At 53.1% G+C, this 16,640-nt stretch overlaps 9 protein-coding genes across 9 annotated transcripts; 4 read left to right on the top strand and 5 right to left on the bottom strand.

Annotated features, from left to right (window-relative positions):
• Positions 1-35: 35 nt before the first annotated feature.
• Positions 36-2,197, top strand: SCP_0211290 (hypothetical protein; the record flags this gene model as incomplete). The annotated part of the gene is made up of 4 exons (XM_027755039.1): positions 36-347; positions 406-844; positions 895-1,250; positions 1,310-2,197. 4 exons carry the CDS (start codon positions 36-38, stop codon positions 2,195-2,197), a joined length of 1,995 nt encoding a protein of 664 aa, XP_027610840.1.
• A 460-nt stretch (positions 2,198-2,657) lies between these two features.
• Positions 2,658-4,028, bottom strand: SCP_0211280 (3-isopropylmalate dehydrogenase; the record flags this gene model as incomplete). The annotated part of the gene is made up of 5 exons (XM_027755038.1): positions 2,658-3,042; positions 3,091-3,631; positions 3,688-3,864; positions 3,922-3,956; positions 4,015-4,028. 5 exons carry the CDS (start codon positions 4,026-4,028, stop codon positions 2,658-2,660), a joined length of 1,152 nt encoding a protein of 383 aa, XP_027610839.1.
• Positions 4,029-4,248: 220 nt separating this feature from the next.
• On the top strand, positions 4,249-5,906 carry SCP_0211270 (hypothetical protein; the record flags this gene model as incomplete). The annotated part of the gene is made up of 4 exons (XM_027755037.1): positions 4,249-4,474; positions 4,532-4,656; positions 4,707-5,353; positions 5,405-5,906. The coding sequence occupies 4 exons, from the start codon at positions 4,249-4,251 to the stop codon at positions 5,904-5,906; spliced, it is 1,500 nt and encodes a 499-aa protein (XP_027610838.1).
• A 125-nt stretch (positions 5,907-6,031) lies between these two features.
• On the bottom strand, positions 6,032-6,749 carry SCP_0211260 (Actin-related protein 2/3 complex subunit 3; the record flags this gene model as incomplete). Its single annotated transcript, XM_027755036.1, has 4 exons — positions 6,032-6,180; positions 6,245-6,532; positions 6,595-6,694; positions 6,744-6,749. The coding sequence occupies 4 exons, from the start codon at positions 6,747-6,749 to the stop codon at positions 6,032-6,034; spliced, it is 543 nt and encodes a 180-aa protein (XP_027610837.1).
• Positions 6,750-6,977: 228 nt separating this feature from the next.
• On the top strand, positions 6,978-10,065 carry SCP_0211250 (calcium activated cation channel; the record flags this gene model as incomplete). Its single annotated transcript, XM_027755035.1, has 23 exons — positions 6,978-7,062; positions 7,118-7,263; positions 7,320-7,407; positions 7,465-7,618; positions 7,674-7,708; positions 7,762-7,824; positions 7,882-7,951; positions 8,005-8,066; positions 8,130-8,225; positions 8,280-8,290; positions 8,347-8,537; positions 8,600-8,604; positions 8,658-8,685; positions 8,749-8,812; positions 8,868-8,951; positions 9,011-9,042; positions 9,098-9,127; positions 9,186-9,212; positions 9,267-9,336; positions 9,394-9,527; positions 9,581-9,611; positions 9,669-9,914; positions 9,979-10,065. The coding sequence occupies 23 exons, from the start codon at positions 6,978-6,980 to the stop codon at positions 10,063-10,065; spliced, it is 1,839 nt and encodes a 612-aa protein (XP_027610836.1).
• Positions 10,066-10,231: 166 nt separating this feature from the next.
• Positions 10,232-11,048, bottom strand: SCP_0211240 (DNA replication complex GINS protein; the record flags this gene model as incomplete). The annotated part of the gene is made up of 5 exons (XM_027755034.1): positions 10,232-10,351; positions 10,406-10,523; positions 10,594-10,690; positions 10,752-10,866; positions 10,929-11,048. The coding sequence occupies 5 exons, from the start codon at positions 11,046-11,048 to the stop codon at positions 10,232-10,234; spliced, it is 570 nt and encodes a 189-aa protein (XP_027610835.1).
• Positions 11,049-11,336: 288 nt separating this feature from the next.
• On the top strand, positions 11,337-13,976 carry SCP_0211230 (predicted protein; the record flags this gene model as incomplete). Its single annotated transcript, XM_027755033.1, has 4 exons — positions 11,337-13,184; positions 13,249-13,465; positions 13,524-13,609; positions 13,674-13,976. The coding sequence occupies 4 exons, from the start codon at positions 11,337-11,339 to the stop codon at positions 13,974-13,976; spliced, it is 2,454 nt and encodes an 817-aa protein (XP_027610834.1).
• Positions 13,977-14,492: 516 nt separating this feature from the next.
• Positions 14,493-15,754, bottom strand: SCP_0211220 (hypothetical protein; the record flags this gene model as incomplete). Its single annotated transcript, XM_027755032.1, has 2 exons — positions 14,493-15,566; positions 15,632-15,754. The coding sequence occupies 2 exons, from the start codon at positions 15,752-15,754 to the stop codon at positions 14,493-14,495; spliced, it is 1,197 nt and encodes a 398-aa protein (XP_027610833.1).
• Positions 15,755-16,383: 629 nt separating this feature from the next.
• Positions 16,384-16,614, bottom strand: SCP_0211210 (hypothetical protein; the record flags this gene model as incomplete). The annotated part of the gene is made up of 1 exon (XM_027755031.1): positions 16,384-16,614. The coding sequence occupies one exon, from the start codon at positions 16,612-16,614 to the stop codon at positions 16,384-16,386; it is 231 nt and encodes a 76-aa protein (XP_027610832.1).
• Between the last annotated feature and the right edge of the window lie 26 nt (positions 16,615-16,640).

The raw sequence follows: 16,640 nt of genomic DNA, 5'->3' as shown, positions 1-16,640 counted from the left end.
TTACGTAGTGGCGTGCGAGCTCTCAGCTCTCTGCGATGTCCACGTACGATCCCCTCAGCTCGGGCTTTGGCACAGACGAAGTGGAACCGCCATGGCCAACGACACCGCACAGTCCGAATTCTCCGATCCCGAACCTCCCGCGCCCGTCCCACTCTCACCATGCGCCGACAGGCTTGTATGGGAAGGAGCCGCAGATATATGGCCAGCCTGAACCAGGTTTGATCTCCCCCCGCATTACGACCGCCTCGAATGGTACGAGATATGAGAAGGCGGAGCCGTATCTTCGAGTGAGGATAACGGGTTTGGACAGGAATAGGAGAGATATCCTAGTCAAATTGGACGCCCAGGTGAATGCATTCATCTCGCAGTTGTGTTGTAGGACATTTGCGAACCCCATCGTTGCAGACAAACCTGTCGAATTTTACAGGTACCACGTATCGTAATGTGTCGCGGTCGTATCTGGAGTTCCAGCAGTTCTATGATGCCGTCGTGAACAACAACCCCCAGACTATCGTCCCTGCTCTCCCCCTTCCGCGTACTTCCGCTCCGACGGACGAGGAAGATGACCGCCTCGTAAAGATCATGCTCCAACGATGGTTGTCACGTATCTGCGAGGACCTCATTTTGCTGAACGACGAGGAACTTCGCTCCTTCATCGAGAGCGACTTCGGGTATCAACCCACCCCGACCCGGCGCAAGGCGTCGTCTGGGTTTAGTCTGATTCGTTCTCGTGTACCTGACGAAGATGAGGAGCTGCAGCGGGCGCGATTCGAGCTCACAAAGCTCGAGGGTCAGTATCTTGAAGCAGCGAAAGCAATTGACAAAATGGCAAAGGTCAGAAAGTGTATGTATCTCAGAATGTATGTTTCCTTAGCATACTCACTCTATTCTCAGCGCTTGCATCCGTCCGTGCGGAGATGGGAAACAAGCTGGTGAACGTGGCAACTACGGAGGCGCACCCACCTCTGGGACATGCTCTGCAGAAGCTAGGGCGTGCGTGGCACAGTGTGGCAGATCTTGACCAGGCTCAGGGTATTAGTGAATGCGTTATCGTCGGTGACTCGCTGGGTTATCAGGGCCTGAATGCACGGTCAGCCAAAGAGACCCTGCAACAGCGGACGGCTGTGCTGGAGGAATACCAAGCGGCCGTCAAGAGCACGATTTCGAAACGGCGAAACATGGAACGATTGAAGGCGAGCAGTAACATCAATCCCCTCAAGGTTGATGAAGCACTAGAAGATATGGAAGAGGCAAGTCTGGTTTACTACTTTATAACTTTCATAAATAACCCTCAGCATGGAATAACTAGGCGAACAAGTACGAGCAGATTCTGGCGAGACGAGCGGATGGCATATCTCAAAATCTGCACCGCGCTCTGGACAGGCACAACCGCCTTGTCACAGAAGACGTGACTGCTGCTCTGGTCGAGCACGTCCGGTCATCTATCATGTACGAGCGGCAGTTGCTGCGGGAGCTGGAGGCACTCAAACCGGATGTGAGCAATTCTTCGAAGAAAGCACCTCCAGCGAAAACTGCGGCCCCGCGGCCTACCGTCATCCCCCCACTGGAGGACTTCTCTAAACAACCAATCCCTCGCCCGGCCTCGGGCCCACCGTCCAACACGTTACGTGGCCCGCCCATTACTGCGCCTGCACCCATCTCTGCCGTTAACGGGTCATCACAACCAAGCCCGTTCCCGTCGTCGCCGCTCCCCTCTGCATCCAGCACATTTAGAAATACACTACCACCCCAGTCACCTGGAGCCGGACCGTCGTCGCCAGCTCCCAGCCAGAATTCGTTCATGTCCAACCCACTTGATGGACCACCTCTTGGCGGCCGACTCGTCGATGGTACCAAATCGATGTTCATTAAGTCTACCGTATCCCCGCTTTCGCCATCATTTTTGATACCCCCGCCGCGCTCCCCTGCGCCCTCAACCAAGGTCGCCCCTGACTCCCCGTTGCATGCACCAGTCGCCACCGCGCCACATCCACTAGTGAATTCCCCTTTGGGTCCTCTCGGAGAATCACCCGCAGCTCGTCTCGCGAATGGACGCTCTGCGACCCCTGCGGATGACGGTTTGGACCCACTGGGCATGGGAAGGGCACCGCTCATGACGGGTTCGCTGAGGGTGCAGCCGACGAGGCCGAGGCTGGATGCACGAGAGGCGGCAAGCAAGCTTGCTAATATGTTCTGAGATATCCCTTCTTCCATGTCCGTGGCACACCATGCTGCGCACTTGGGGGAACACCAGAAGGTCACTTGGGAATTTGTGTTACCCTTATCCCATTTCTTTAGGTTTTCTAACGGTGATTTGATCCAATGGCACGCAAAAAAACAGTTGCCAGCGTACGAGTCGCACGCCGCATTTATTCAGATGCCAGCGAGCTAGATATCTGCTGTATGTCAGTCGTATGGATCGGTTGGGCATACTTTGTTACAGGTACCTCAGTTCCCCATACTAGGATCAAGCGTAATCGGGAGTGAGGGTCAGGTTTTCAGAGCATGTCCAACTTTATGACGCAGACAAGCTGTACATTATCCTCCTCAACTTAACTTTGGCTACATGGTGAGGCTAGCTATGTGTTTACATTGTTTGTTAGTCGACAGGTTGTTCATCCTGAAACAATTTACTTCCTCCTCCGCGGAAATTCAGCTTACAGCAATCTCTTCAACAACTCCACGATCTTGTCGCCTATCTCTGTCGTCTTCACACTCCCGCCCAAGTCAGCGGTTCTGAGCTCCTCCCCACCCTGGCTCTTCTCATCGAGCACCTTGCGCACAGCCAACTCAATTGCTGCGGCTGGCTTCTCCAGCCCAAGAGAGTAGCGGAGGAGCATAGCGACACTAAGGATAGTACCGATCGGGTTCGCGATGCCCTGTCCGGCAATGTCGGGCGCGGACCCGTGGATGGGCTCGTAAATGCCTGGAGTCGACTTGAAGTCGGGTGCAGTTGCATCCGCAACTGAGGGAGCACCGGCAAGTGAAGCCGAGGGTAGCAGGCCCAGCGATCCCGGGATCACACTCGACTCGTCCGAAAGGCTGCGGCGAAGTCAGTATTGCATCGATTTTGAGCACTGAACCACCGACATGTCTCCGAACAGATTCTCGGTAAGGATAATGCCATTGAGCTTCCTCGGATTTGCGACGATGATCATAGATGCCGAGTCTACCAGGTGGTGGTCGAACTTCAGCTGAGGATACTCCTCTTGCAGCGTCTCCACGACGACCTTGCGCCACAAACGCGAGCTCGCAAGAACATTGGCCTTGTCGATTGAATGAATCGTGAGGGGTGGGTTCGCAGCCAGCGCGATCTGCGCCGCGACACGCGTGATGCGCTTCACCTCGTCCACGCTGTAGATCATCGTGTCGTACGCCGTGTCCTCCTGTGGGCCTGTGCCGAACTCCTTTCGCGGACCGAAGTACGCGCCGCCAATAAGCTCACGGACGACGATTATGTCTACACCTTGGGCGACGGAGGGCTTCAGCGGGGAGTTAGCGAGGAGTGCGTCGGACGCGAAGTTGGCCGGGCGAATGTTCGCGTATAGTCCGAGGGCTTTACGTATCCCGAGCAAGCCCTGCTCAGGACGCACTTTGCTGTTAACACCCCACTTGGGACCACCGATAGAGCCTGAATAGCACGCAGCTCGGTCACCTTGTCTAGTCAGTGACTCGGAACATGCTCACCCATGAGAACGGCATCTGCCTCCTGGCATGCCTTCAAGGTGGACTCAGGGAGGGGCTGTCCTGTGGCATCGATAGCACATCCTCCAAAGAGATGTGACTCAAGCTTGAGCTCAACGTCAGGTGAGGTCGCTGAGACGACCTCGAGCACTTTAATAGCCTCTGCAATGACCTCGGGGCCTAAACAGCGGCAGCTCAGGACTGTAGGTTTCACTACTACCTTATCAGTAAACGTACCAATACCGTCCCCTGGCAGAACGACGATTCGGAAGCTGATGTCCAGCGATTTCAGTGACCGCAGGTCGTCAACATCTCGGACAGCAGGCTCACGTCTTCTTGGCCATGCTCAACGACGAGGACTTATTAAGAACGCGAGTTCTGCGACGGGGTTGATACAAGGACGAGATAGCAAGCCTAGTAGAAGAAAGCAGCGCAAAGCGAGTGAGAGTTTGTGTCTTAAAGCTTATGACTTTTCGTGTCTTCTTCCCGAAGTCTTCGCGACTCGGACATCCGTCGCGTCGCACGTGACTCATGCAGAGATTTTGAGTCTTGCGGTCGACGTTCATGGCGACCTCATCCTCAAAACCAGCGTGCAAGCACCTTGTTCTCGATGCTGGACCCCTGCTATCTTTGTCTCCCCTACGTGGGTTGGCGGAGACATACTACACCGTACCCCAGGTTCTCGACGAATTGAAGGACAAGCATGCCCGAGAGCATTTTGAACGTCTTGGATTGTCCGCCGGTGTGCGCATAGAGGTGAAGGGCCCTGACACTGCATCTTTGGCATATGGTACGTTGCGTAGCCCTGCTGCGCTTCTGTGGTGATCGAAAAGCATTGTGCCGATAGTGATCCAGTTTGCGAAGAAGACTGGAGACTACTCCGTCCTCTCACATGCTGATTTATGTATCTTGGCATTAACTTACGGTCTGGACGCGCAAGAAGAGGCCATGGCGAATGAACTATCAGAAAAAGTTGACCTGAGTGTTCCGTCCTCTGATCAATCACTAAAATTCTGTTGCAGGAGACTGTGTCTTCCTCTGGACCATCCACTTCGGAGCCAGAGCCACAGGATGCAACTGAGAAAGCCGAGCCAGTTGACGACGAAATCGTCGAACAACCTCCAGAATCGGGACTCTCTTCGTCAGAAGAGAATGATATAGTTGAAGATCCGCAACATCTGCTCGACGATACACGCGTTGAAGAGGAGGCTAAAGATGACGCCGCTGAACAAGAGCCCCTTGATGTCGAGTTGCACAAAATAGAAGATGAGACCTGTGTCCAGAACGACACCGCAAATACCTCGACTGCCCCCGAGCCTCTTCCTTCTCCGTCTCGCGCATCAGATCCTGCACCACCGGCATCGTCTCAACGGTCGGACACACCACCTCTTTACGCAGACCCCTCAGACTCGGACGATGGCGAAGGCGAATGGGTCACACCGTCGAACGTCGCATTGCACAAGTCGCGCGCCCTCGATCTTCTCCCATCTGCCGATGGTACGCGGCGAAAGGGCAAGGACAAACAGGAAACAATTCCCGTAGGATGCATGACCGCCGATTTTGCTATGCAGAACGTGCTCTTGCAGATGGGCCTGGGTCTCGTCGGCGTAGAGGGGAGGCGGATAGAACGAGTGAAGAGCTGGGTGCTTCGGTGTCATGCTTGTTTCAAGTACGCTCTTTCGCTCTTATTCACGAGACATCATTCTGATCTCTTTGTCAGAATCTGCAAGGACTCTTCGCGGAAGTTCTGCCCATCTTGCGGAAACCCTACCCTCCTTCGCGCATCTGTTACCATCTCGTCACCAAATGCGAACGCAGACACGCCCGCGATGCGGGTGCATCTCAAGAAAAATTTCCAGTACAAAACGCGCGGTACGATCTATTCGATACCAGCGCCCAAGCCAGGGTCTGCGAAGACAGGACCTGGAGAAGGCTTGATCCTCCGAGAAGACCAGACGGCGTGGGTGCGCGCTAAGAAGCGTGCAGATGGGAAACGAGATCGGGAGGAACGGCGGCTGTTGAACGCGGCAAGTAGGGGTGCGCAGATGGGTGAGGGCGGGGCAGTCCTGGGGAGCTGGATGGATCCTGACTGGGTGCCAGAAATTCTGAGCACAGGGACAGGAGGCAAGGGAAGAACCATGCGGAGCAGAGGGATGGATGGGGACATGCCTGTCATAGGGTACGGCAAGAAAAACCCAAATGAGAGGAGACGCAAGCCTTGATATGTGTGACCGATGTCAATTAGAATATGTTGTTGTTTTACCGCAGATGTAGTGTCTTAGAAGCAAAAATGAAGGTGTAACTCGTGTTACAAATGTTGATAGTGATACATCCTCCTGATGAACTCTCATACACCCGTGCTTCTACTCATGAATCGCCTCTTTTGGAACGACATCCACCATTTGCTGGGTTTGCCGGTCCCATCTGCGTACAACTTCTCCACTAGACGCGCCGCCAGCTCTTGGCGAGCCTGCGTCAAGTATTGCCGTAGATAATCTGGGGGAAACGGGCACAGAGACGTGATGTAGAGTATCGGTGTCTGGTCATGATGATGGCATACCTGCATCCGCCCTGCTCCCTGGTGGCGCATAATGAGCGTTCAGCACAAAATTGGCATCGCCGGGTATGGGGAAGTTGTCCACGGAGAGCGTGTTGAGGGTCTTGCCTGCCTCGAGCTGGCTGGGAACGGTACGCGCTGAGCCAATTTTGGCGAGGCAGTCGGAGACGAAGAGAATGAGAATTATAAGAAGGCGATCTGCAGGGCCCTTGATCTCGAAATTACGGAAGAGAGAGTTGGCGCGGAAGAGGTCGAGTGTCTCGTCGATTACATCGGCTTGTGATGGATCAGCTTTGAGAGTGACAGTGAGACACGGCCCATCAGGTATTCTCCTGCGCATATTATACACGTACCTAGTGGCGCAGGACCGCGGATTTTGGTCTTGATTGGGAGGAGAGCCATATTCCCAACGAGACGGATATCTGGTTCCTCATTGTAAGACGAGTGGTACGCCTAAACTCCCGGGTAAGAATATGTCTTCTGCTGTAATTCGAATACATACCGGCATAGTAACGAACACTGGGTGGAGTTGTGACTGTGCTTTACTGCGTTGCTGCTGAACGTACGGTAGACCCTCGATCACGTGGCATTATACCGGGCGCTATACCAGTACTTAGGCGTCTAAGTTGGCACATCCTTAGGCCTTCCTTAGCTAGTTACTTTCATGCTTCACCACTCTGACTTATCTGCTGTACGACCTACTTGATTTTCTAACCTGATAATTATCTTGTACAACATGATGCGTGACGACGAGCATAATGGCGAAGACCTCTCGACTCTATCTCCTTACTCTACCCCCCCTTCCCCGGACACGCTCACCAGTCAGAACCGGTCTGCTCTGTCCCTCAAATCAGTTGCTCATTAGCATTTTGTCAGGTTTGATTAGGCGGTTACGCGTGCTTACGCTGAAGCTATTACCAGTCGAAGTCCCAGTTGAAAGCATAAACGACCCCACAAGCAGAGTTATCACGCTGCAGGTCATCTCTGCATATATCGGTGCAGCAGGAGATTTTTTGGATGCTGTACGTAACCTCGCGAAAATCTTCAGATATTTCTTCGTGCCTATTATCTACCGCAGTTGCCGTACTGTTTGCTACGCGCACACAAGGACTTCCGATGGGATGCCAACCACAACCCTGCAGATTACGAAGAAAACACTTGCAGAGGTATGCGTGGCTTAGCTTAAGACGTTGAGCGGCCATTTTGACCCATGTCTCGTCAAGCGACTGCTTGTGAGGTACTTGCGCGACGAGTTGTCCATCAGGCAGGACCAGACAGGATCAGCCATATGCTGTCTACTCGGTTCAGGCATAGCGAACCTGACGGTGATATGAGTGAGAATGCCAGTGCGCTTGAGTTAGCTATCGATTCACATTGGTACGTTGCCCATCACGACTGCGATTTTGAGACTGACGTCATGCAAACATGATAGTATTATATTCCTGTCATCGAGCGAAGCCCAAGCAGGTCAGTAGTATCATCACTAATTGGGTTGGCGCTTTTCTGACACAAGCCGTTAGTCGTCGACGATATCTGGCGCGGAGAGTTGATACAGAAACGCGACAAAGATGGTGAAACAAAATGTAAGTAGTCCGCGCATTATCATTTCTTCCGGTGCAGATTTCAATTCGCATTACTAGTTGTACCATACAAACATTCGTTCAGCAGCTTTTGGGAGCACCTTGATCCTTCTCGCATGGGGGTTCCACGGTCGGCAACTAAGCCTTACTAACAAAGCAATGCAGTTTATTTATTAATCGTAGGTATCTGAATATGTTCCGGATCATCGTGTGGTTTCTCTTCCTAATTGCGTACTCTCAGGCTGGTACGTATATTCGTTGTAGTTCTCTGTGCCACCCTCACTAACCGTCGTGTCTTTGAAATGCAGTCCGCGAACCATTGGATAAGCTAAATCCAGACCACTCCGATTTTGAAGCCTGGGAAATCATCATGTACATCCTGGGGTTGTCGTTTTCATTCGAAGGTATGCCCGCCGAACCACGTTTTCATTCGTCGGTACTGAGATAATGCTTTCTAGATTTGCACAAGGTGATTTCACGGTCATCCTCCTGGAGAGAATATCTTTGAGACCCGCTGCGCTGTAGATCTACCAGCTGCTACTATTCGTCTCATGGCGAGCACTAGGCTTCTGGCACGTGGTGTCCTTCCTCACAGACTCGCTGCTCCTTGCTGCATTCATACTTCGTGTTTGGGGAATTGCTGCGGCAGACCCTCAGAGTGTCATGTTGCGTACACGCAGTTTCCAGTGCCTGAGTTTTGTTGCCCCACTCATTTGGTGTGTGCTTTGGTTCTTTGTTCGAAGACCGACTTAGGATAATTTGGATGTTCTCCCCGCAGGATGAGTAAGTTTATCCGGTATTAAGCATACCAGACTTTTCTCACCGATCTCTCTTAGAACTTATCCCTATATTCGACGGTTTTAAGTTCGTTAGTTGCGCTGAGTAGATTCGGCAATCGGCTCATATCTAGCACTTCTCCCTGTATAGGTTCGTGGGCACAATGCAGATATGTGTTGCCCGGATGCTCAAGGAGTCAGGAATTTTCTTCGGAGTGCGTCTTTATTTTTTGCGCTTCTTTTGTTCAAAACGGTATGTTTTCTATCCAGCTGCTTGCACTACTAGGGATAGGTTTTCTGCAAGGACTGTATGCCCTGGATGCGGCAGATGGACAGGCTGATCATCCGTACGAGGTGTGTTACCTTAGCCGCGTATTTTCTAGATCCTCAAATCCAACTGTTTCCCATTGCAGGTTATGCATGTGCTAGTACAATCTCTGTTGCAGTATGTCTTGTATCGCCCATGTCCTCGGTGTCACTCCATTCACATTGCTGCGCAGATCACCAGATTATCAGAAGTTCTCCGCTAGGTTTGCAAGCAAGCGTTACGCGCATCAGCAGCATTTACCCCTAACATTCTTTCAATAGCCCCTCCGGACAACTGCTATATTATCTGTGGGTAATTACCAGTGTTCTTGTCTGATCGTTACTGAGGAAGAAGTGTCACAGATGGAATGTTGCGACCACTCTCATCCTCCTGAACGTTCTCATCTCTTTGTTCTCTTCTGCATATGATGATGTGAGTCAGTTCCGCGATTAATTACTCTCACTGAACCTTTTACCATTTGGTTTCAAGGTAATAGAAGATGCCGCGGCCCAATATCTCACTTACTTCGCCGGCAAAGTGGTTGGGATGCTCAGGGCGCCTGATGATTACGCCTATCCTGCGCCGTTCAATCTCATTGAGACCTTTCTCATAGCGCCGTTCGAGTATGCTTACCGAATTACCTTCGGGTGAGTTCTCTGCTTATACCGTATCTTAGATTTTTCGTTAGCACAAAGGCGTACTCGAAGGTACAGTCTGCAGTGCCCTGTAGTCTCCGCTAATTTAACGCATATTACGGCACACAGATCAACCGCTACGTCATGCTAGTACTGTTCGTCGTCCCGCTGTCCATGATCGTGGTGTACGAGTCCGAGCTCGATCCCGCCAAGAACAAGTGGGTGAAGGACTGGCTGAGCTACCCCGATGAGGACAGCGAGGACGACCCGCAGGTGCAGAACCCGGAGGTCGCAGTGGTCGATGCGGAGCGGGGACTCAGGATCAGCAAGGTGCCGTTCGAGGCACTGGTGAAGGAGTTCCCGGATACCACCCATGTGGGTCGTGATTTCGCCTGTACGTGGATGAGTAGGCTGACTATGCCCATTGACGGGCCTGCAGTCGAGCGAGGCTGTAATCCTTAGAGAGGTGCGGGATCTGAAGGAGCAGATCGAGGAGCTGAAGAAGCTACTAGCACAGAAGGCATGAACTAACCGTTACCTGCAGCAGCAAACCTCAAATACGCTTACGACCTCCGACGCTCTCAGTGTCACCGTTTGCTTCAAGCCACCTTCCTTGTTGTATACCAAGTTATTGCTACAGTGTTCTATAGGATACACACGGGGACATCAGGATAATGTATTGACATTGAACTTTATTCCTCCTGGTGCATCTGTCGCGCTTCGGGCTCTCGCACCAGCTGCGTGAGCACACCCATGGCACGGACGAAGAAGGGACGGATCTCGTTAATTTCCATAGAGCATAAATTTGGAAGCTGCACAGTGTCAGGGTTATGTTACTCTGCGAATTATACGAAATGAGAACTTACGCTGAGTTCGCTGTGGTCGAGCTTCGAGAGACCTGCTCGACTTTTGGCTTGTCGCGCCTCGCGAATGTCTTGTAGCAGTGCACGAATTTTGTCTGTGTTTGGGAAGTCGTCTGGAGCACTGCAACAAGCGCAGATGCAGCCCCGTTAGATGCGACATCAACCGTCAGAGCGAGAGATAAGAGACGCACACATCCAGCAGCACCTTAGCTACTTCGGCGAAGCGAAACGGAAGCTCGCTGAACGCCTGCTCCGTAGTTTCACGCGTTAATCGATCTTGCAAGAAATCTGCGATGGTGAATGTCAGCAGGAGTCGCCGGTGACGCTCAAACCCACTACCAGAACGCACCGACGTTCAGCCAATCTGGTGGTACGATATGGCACTTCTTCTTGAGTTTTAGGTTTGTGGCCATCCATATGGGTATCTTGCACTTCGATGGCGGGCGGAGTGGCCCGTATGATCCCTGTGTCATTCACGGGTGAGAATTTCTCTTTCGTAGGAAGTAAGGTAAAGCGTGTACTGCACAGAAATGAAAACGGTTCGGTCCATCGTGACCAGGGGAATAATTTCGACGAGCTGCTCGCAGGCTATGAGCTCCAGTTCTGCTGGAGACACAGATGTACGCAAGGATGCCGGTAAGGCCATGATGTACGCCTTTTGAGTAAAATGCAATATGCAGACACTAAAGTGGTGACAGCGTGACAGACGCGGTCGAGCGCGTTATTGACGGCTGTTGACGCCCAAATCGCGATCGATGTACAGTGCACGTGATACGACGCGTCGCGGTCAACTTCAACCTTCCACCAAGGTCAGTTAAAATTTCCCTCTCTAAATCCTATCAGGACTTTCTGGCCGTTATCTGACATTATTTGTCTATAATTTATGCAGAGAAAGGCAGGTTTATCCTGGCCATAGGCTCCCCATTTCCCTCAAATGCTGGGTGCCAGGACGAAGCAGGTCTATGCGTACGGACGACGCGGGCATCGCATCGTCAATGTCACAGAAGACCGGGGAGATATCAAGACGACGATCACAAGCCACCGGGCGTCGGAAAATGAGACAATCTCTTCCTCATCTCCGTCTCCGCAACCGATACCCCGACATCGGAAGAAACCAATAATTTCTTCTCCTATACCATCTCCGCAATTCAAGAGGAAAAATGCTCCTACACCAGCTGCGAAGAAGAAGAAGAAGGCGTCTCCGAAAGCCGCAAATATCAGAGCTGCTAAGATCTCCAAATCCGTCCGTCACCCGTTAGGGCTATTCCCCGCGAATGTCCCAGGCTCTCCGGCAATTGCTCCCAATCTCAGGAAGAAGCGCAAAGCACTCATTTCCAGAGGGACTCCATTTATGCCGAACTCTCCCTTTATTGATGTTGACATCGTCGTGCTGGACGCTCAAGGTCGCCGCCTGAGCCAAGAGAGGAGAGTGTCCAGATCTGATGTGCAGATCAACAAGCTACCTGCGTTGCCGTTGAAGGCTGTCAAGATAAAAGGGACTGCTCTGCCAAATGTCGACATTCATGACATTTCGAATGCTGAAGAGATTGTCTCTATTCCCAAGCCTCCGAAACGAGCTAGGGCAATCATGATTTCATCAGACGAATCTGGTAGCGACGATGACGAAGTAACAGTAGCCAAACTCCACAGCTTTGCAACCGCTCAACGGATACAAGAACGCGCGATACGACACACAGCACCTACAGCGGCAGGTCGGGCCCGCGCCAAAGTCATCTCGTCACCGTCCTCATCCTCATCGCCACCTGAAACACTCATGCGTATACCAGAGCGACGGCCTTTGAACCGTACTGTCTTCGCTGTTGCCCCCAAAGTTACCGCTGCTGCTTTACCGGCACCGGCACCCGACTTCATACATTGGACACCCAGCCAGGGCCAGCCCGTATTCTCAATCCCAGTATTACCCTCCCCCCATGCTAAACTGCGCCAGCTGACACCTATCCGCTACCGGCCTGGACGAGCAAATATTTTTCCCGCTCCCCCTTCACCGCCATCGCCCACAACTCCGACAGACTTCGATCTCTCGCTAGACTTCTCTGAACTCGACCTCTCGCCCGCAGCGCTTTCTGCGGGCGTAGGTTCGGATGTGCACACGTCCGCCCCGCCGGAGTACCTCCAGCCCCTGCTCGCAGAGTGCTCTCAGACGATGCCGCACGAGTTCTCCGCATTCATCGAGATGTTCCCGTTCGACCCGATCGTGCAGACGCCTCTGGCTGCCAAGGCTCACTTTCAAAAGATCGGCGAGGCATCGTACTCCGAGGTGTTCGGCATCGGGGATGTCGTCCTGAAGGTAATCCCGTTGAGGGACGAGGTCGGCCACGCCACCAAGGCTACTATGGACGACGACGTAGAGTCACCTGCCCCCAGCGATTCGAAGGACGTACTGAAGGAGGTTATCGTGACACGTGCGATGGGAGAGATTTGCACGGGCTTCGTGAAGCTCCTCCGGACGTACGTCGTGCGCGGGAAATACCCATCTTTGTTACTCAGCCTCTGGGACCAGTATCACGAGAAGAAGGGAAGTGAAAGTGTTAGACCGGGTGGGTTTTCCTTCCTTGAAGTTATACCTAGCTTGGCTGAATGCTTTCAAGATTCCTTCACGGTCTCTCAGGTGTACGCCATCATTGTACTTCCGAATGGCGGCCCCGACTTGGAGGCATTCTCGTTTGAGACAGCGTCCAAGACTGGCTGGAGGCAGGCATGTAGCCTCTTCTGGCAAGTCGCCCGTGCGCTCGCAGAGGCAGAAGACCTTGTTCACTTCGAGGTAATTGCATCACCGCCTCCCGTTCAGCCGCCGCTGATGCATGGAAATATCCTTTGTAATATAGCATCGAGATTTACACTGGGGTCAAATCTTAGTGAAGACTCTGCCTGCCGCCATTCGGCCAGCGCGGCGAGCTGCATCGAAGAAACTCTCAATGGACCACGAGGGCCATGGCATCCAGGCCACCGTGATAGATCTTGGTCTCGCTCGCATGAACTCTAGTGGCGATGCCAGCGATGTGCAATGGACACCGTTTGACGAAGAAATATTTGAAGGCGAAGGTGCGCTGATTGGGAGAGCATATGGCGGACGGTCAGCTTCTCAACGCTCATTAACCAGGAGATTATCAGTTCGATGTTTACCGGATGATGAGGGCACACAACGGTAACTCGTGGGAGGACTATCGTCCATTGACGAACGTCATGGTGTGTCCCCTTGGTGGTTTTTATTATACACGTAATGCTTGATCCACTGACATTTCATGTACAGTGGCTGCACTACCTCGCAGGAAAACTCCTGCGCTCCAAGAAGCTTCGCGCTCCGACAGTCTCCCGCAAAAGCACTCTTGCGCCTGCCTCAGCAATGTTCACAGAACAGGAATGCTACGAGTGCCTAGTGGACGTGGAGGAGATGCTCGGCCGCTGCTTCGCATCGAGCAAGCCCCCGCCAGCCGGGCGCAAGGGCAGGCGGAAGACCCCAGCGCCCGTCAAGGTGGCCATGTCCGATACTGCGGGGCCACGAAGCGCCGCAGAGGTGGTGCAGTTCGGGAGAGGGAGAGGGTGGGTTAGGTGATGTGCGCGTTGCCCGTTTGTTCAACTCCCTGCCGTCTCCCAGTTTGTCATGCCTGATACCTCGTATATCCAGCTTCCGGGGTGGCTTCAGTGTTTGCCTACATATCTATACATACCATGAGACAGTCGAAGAGCTATTTATCTTTTGTCACTGTTGATCCTGCATGCGGCCCGGCCAACAGAGGGTAGGCAAAGGTATCCACTAATATAAATTTACCAGGTGCAAGTACTCTAATTAGCCTTGTGAACCCGGTATGATAAATATCCAGAGGTGGCTCCTAGGTATAACATGTGGCGGCAATACAACGAGGCGGATACATGGAACTTAGAAAAACACTGTGAACACTCGGACAACAGCAACTCGACAGAGAACACGTACACGCGAATCAATCGGGAACGTCCAGCCGTGCAACAATAAACGAATGGTGGCAGACTTCACAACCTACAGCCCACTTGACTTCTCCCTGCTACATCAAAACTCCCTCCGACTCATCTACCTGTCGCCCGAAAGATGCACTCAGGAACCGACCTTTGATCTCTTCTGGCCGGGCGGTCGTGAACCCGATGATCGGCCCTTGCGACTCGTGGGCGGGGAGTTCTTGGTAACTCGTCCACGATGGGGTGACTGGCGGGTTCTACTGCGCAATTGGTATCGCGAGGGCTGGATTCCGGACAAATTATCGTCATCGCCGTCTACATCCATCGGGGACATACGCGGGGTCGCTGGGGCCGGGCCACTCGGTGGCGTGGTCGGGACGGTGGCGTTGTCCGCAACGAAAGATGTCTGTGGGGCCACAATTCGGTATGGCGGTGAATTGACAGGTCCTTGAGACGCCTCCGCCTGTGAGGCGGGTATCTGCGAGCGTTCAGGAGAGAACCCTAGCTGGGAGTAGGAGAACAATTCCGGGGCGGGTAACTGTGAGTTCGTGTCGAGCTGCGACGCGGGTATCGCGCTGTTATCGGCCACAGGCAACTGCAGGGAGCCGTTGGGGGTCACCAGCGGCGTGTCGATCCACGCCTCCGAGTCCTGGGAGGGGTCCTGCAGGCCCGGCTGGAACAGGGAGGGAAAGTATTGCGGCCCTATTCGATTGGGGCTCTGTGTGGATATATGCAGAGACGGTGGCCTCGGAGGTGTCGACGGCGGTGGTCGATACGAATCGTGGCTTGGCCCCACAGGGAGGACGGCGAACGCCATCGCGCGTTTCGATTGTGGCTCCGAGAGTACGGGTTCCGTGTCCACACGTTGTAAGGGCTGAGGTTTCTTGACTTCATATGTCTGCTCGCGCTCACCAGGCATTGCGTCCGAGTCTGTGCAAAACATGCGCCGGACGTAAGGCTCGTTATCCACTAAATCCTCTTCACGGGAAATCCTGAAACGCTTTAACAGCGTCGGTCCTCCGATGCCTGGCTGTACTTGAAGGGGGATGTAGGGAACGGACTTTATCGGGGGGAGCGTACTTTCGTACGCGAAGTCGCGCACTTTGATACCGTGGGCGGCTAGCATGTCTGGAGATGGAGGCACTGAGTGAGACATGGGTGCAAAGCGTTGTTGCTGCTGCGTTGAAGGGCACTCTTTATATGGCCCCGTGGCCTTTCAAATCACAAAGCAAAACTTAAGGACACGATGTTTGCTTTGTCAAACGTATCTTCACTCACGTTGCCAGTGCTGCGGCGCAGATCACCGATTCTGCTCGAGCTGGATCTTGATGGACTGTCCGAGGCTCGCTGCAGGATAAACGGCGATGGATCTTCGCGACTTAAATGTCGAATATCTTCCATCGTCGGTGCGAGTATAGCGAGATCTTCGACGCGGCTGAATATCCTTTGTGGCACTGTCGTGAGAAATTGCTTTGGAAACGATCACACCGGAGTCTGACTTTCTCAGTGTTCAGCGATACGGGGCTTTGGGAGGGGGGGCTGGAATTGCTGCAGAGTGTGTTGCGCACTGAAGTGTGAGCACAACGTCGACCGTGGACGTTCAACGCAAGCGACGATCTCGATGTGACTCGGATAAGAAACTCGAACCGAACAAACCGTGACCAAACCAGTTCGACTTCCAGATTCCTCCAGATCTGGAACGCCTGTGCCACCACTCGGCGCAATCTGTAGATATCACAAGAACTCCTTCTCGAAATGCAAATATTCTCGACTGGCACAAAAAGGGCCGGTGTGTCCGTCAGACAACTGAGACTGCCTACGAGAGCTCCTCAGGAAGATGCTGCGCACTACCATGACCATGCTATGCTCTCTTGACACGGTCGTGGACGTCTTAAGCCCATGTCCTCGGATTGTGAACGATAATGACATAGAGGACAAACGCCAACCATGGAAGAAACGGACCTCAGCAGAGAGGCTCTACTATCCTGCAAAAAAAGACACACCACCGGAACAAGAAACAGCCATGATACCTAGCCTTCCATGTACAAGGGCCGGGGCGGAACTTCGGTCGGCACGTTCTCCTCCCATTGTACGAGTACAGGGCCAGACGATCCTTGTCGGAAAAGCATGCCCAATTCTTCATGGAAGGTCGTGGTATTGGGGGGGAACCACACAGGCGAGGATCCACCTGGGACTTCTTGGACTGCGGGCTCCGGCTGGCGCGGCGTTTGGTCTGAGGTCGACGCCTCATTAGGGGACATGACCGACAGCAGATCCGCCTCTGCAG

This window comes from Sparassis crispa, assembly GCF_003851025.1.
Source record: "Sparassis crispa DNA, contig_000001F, whole genome shotgun sequence".
Classification (NCBI taxonomy): domain Eukaryota; kingdom Fungi; phylum Basidiomycota; class Agaricomycetes; order Polyporales; family Sparassidaceae; genus Sparassis; species Sparassis crispa.
Note: the sequence above shows the minus strand (reverse complement) of the source record. Positions and strands in the feature narration are given on the sequence as shown.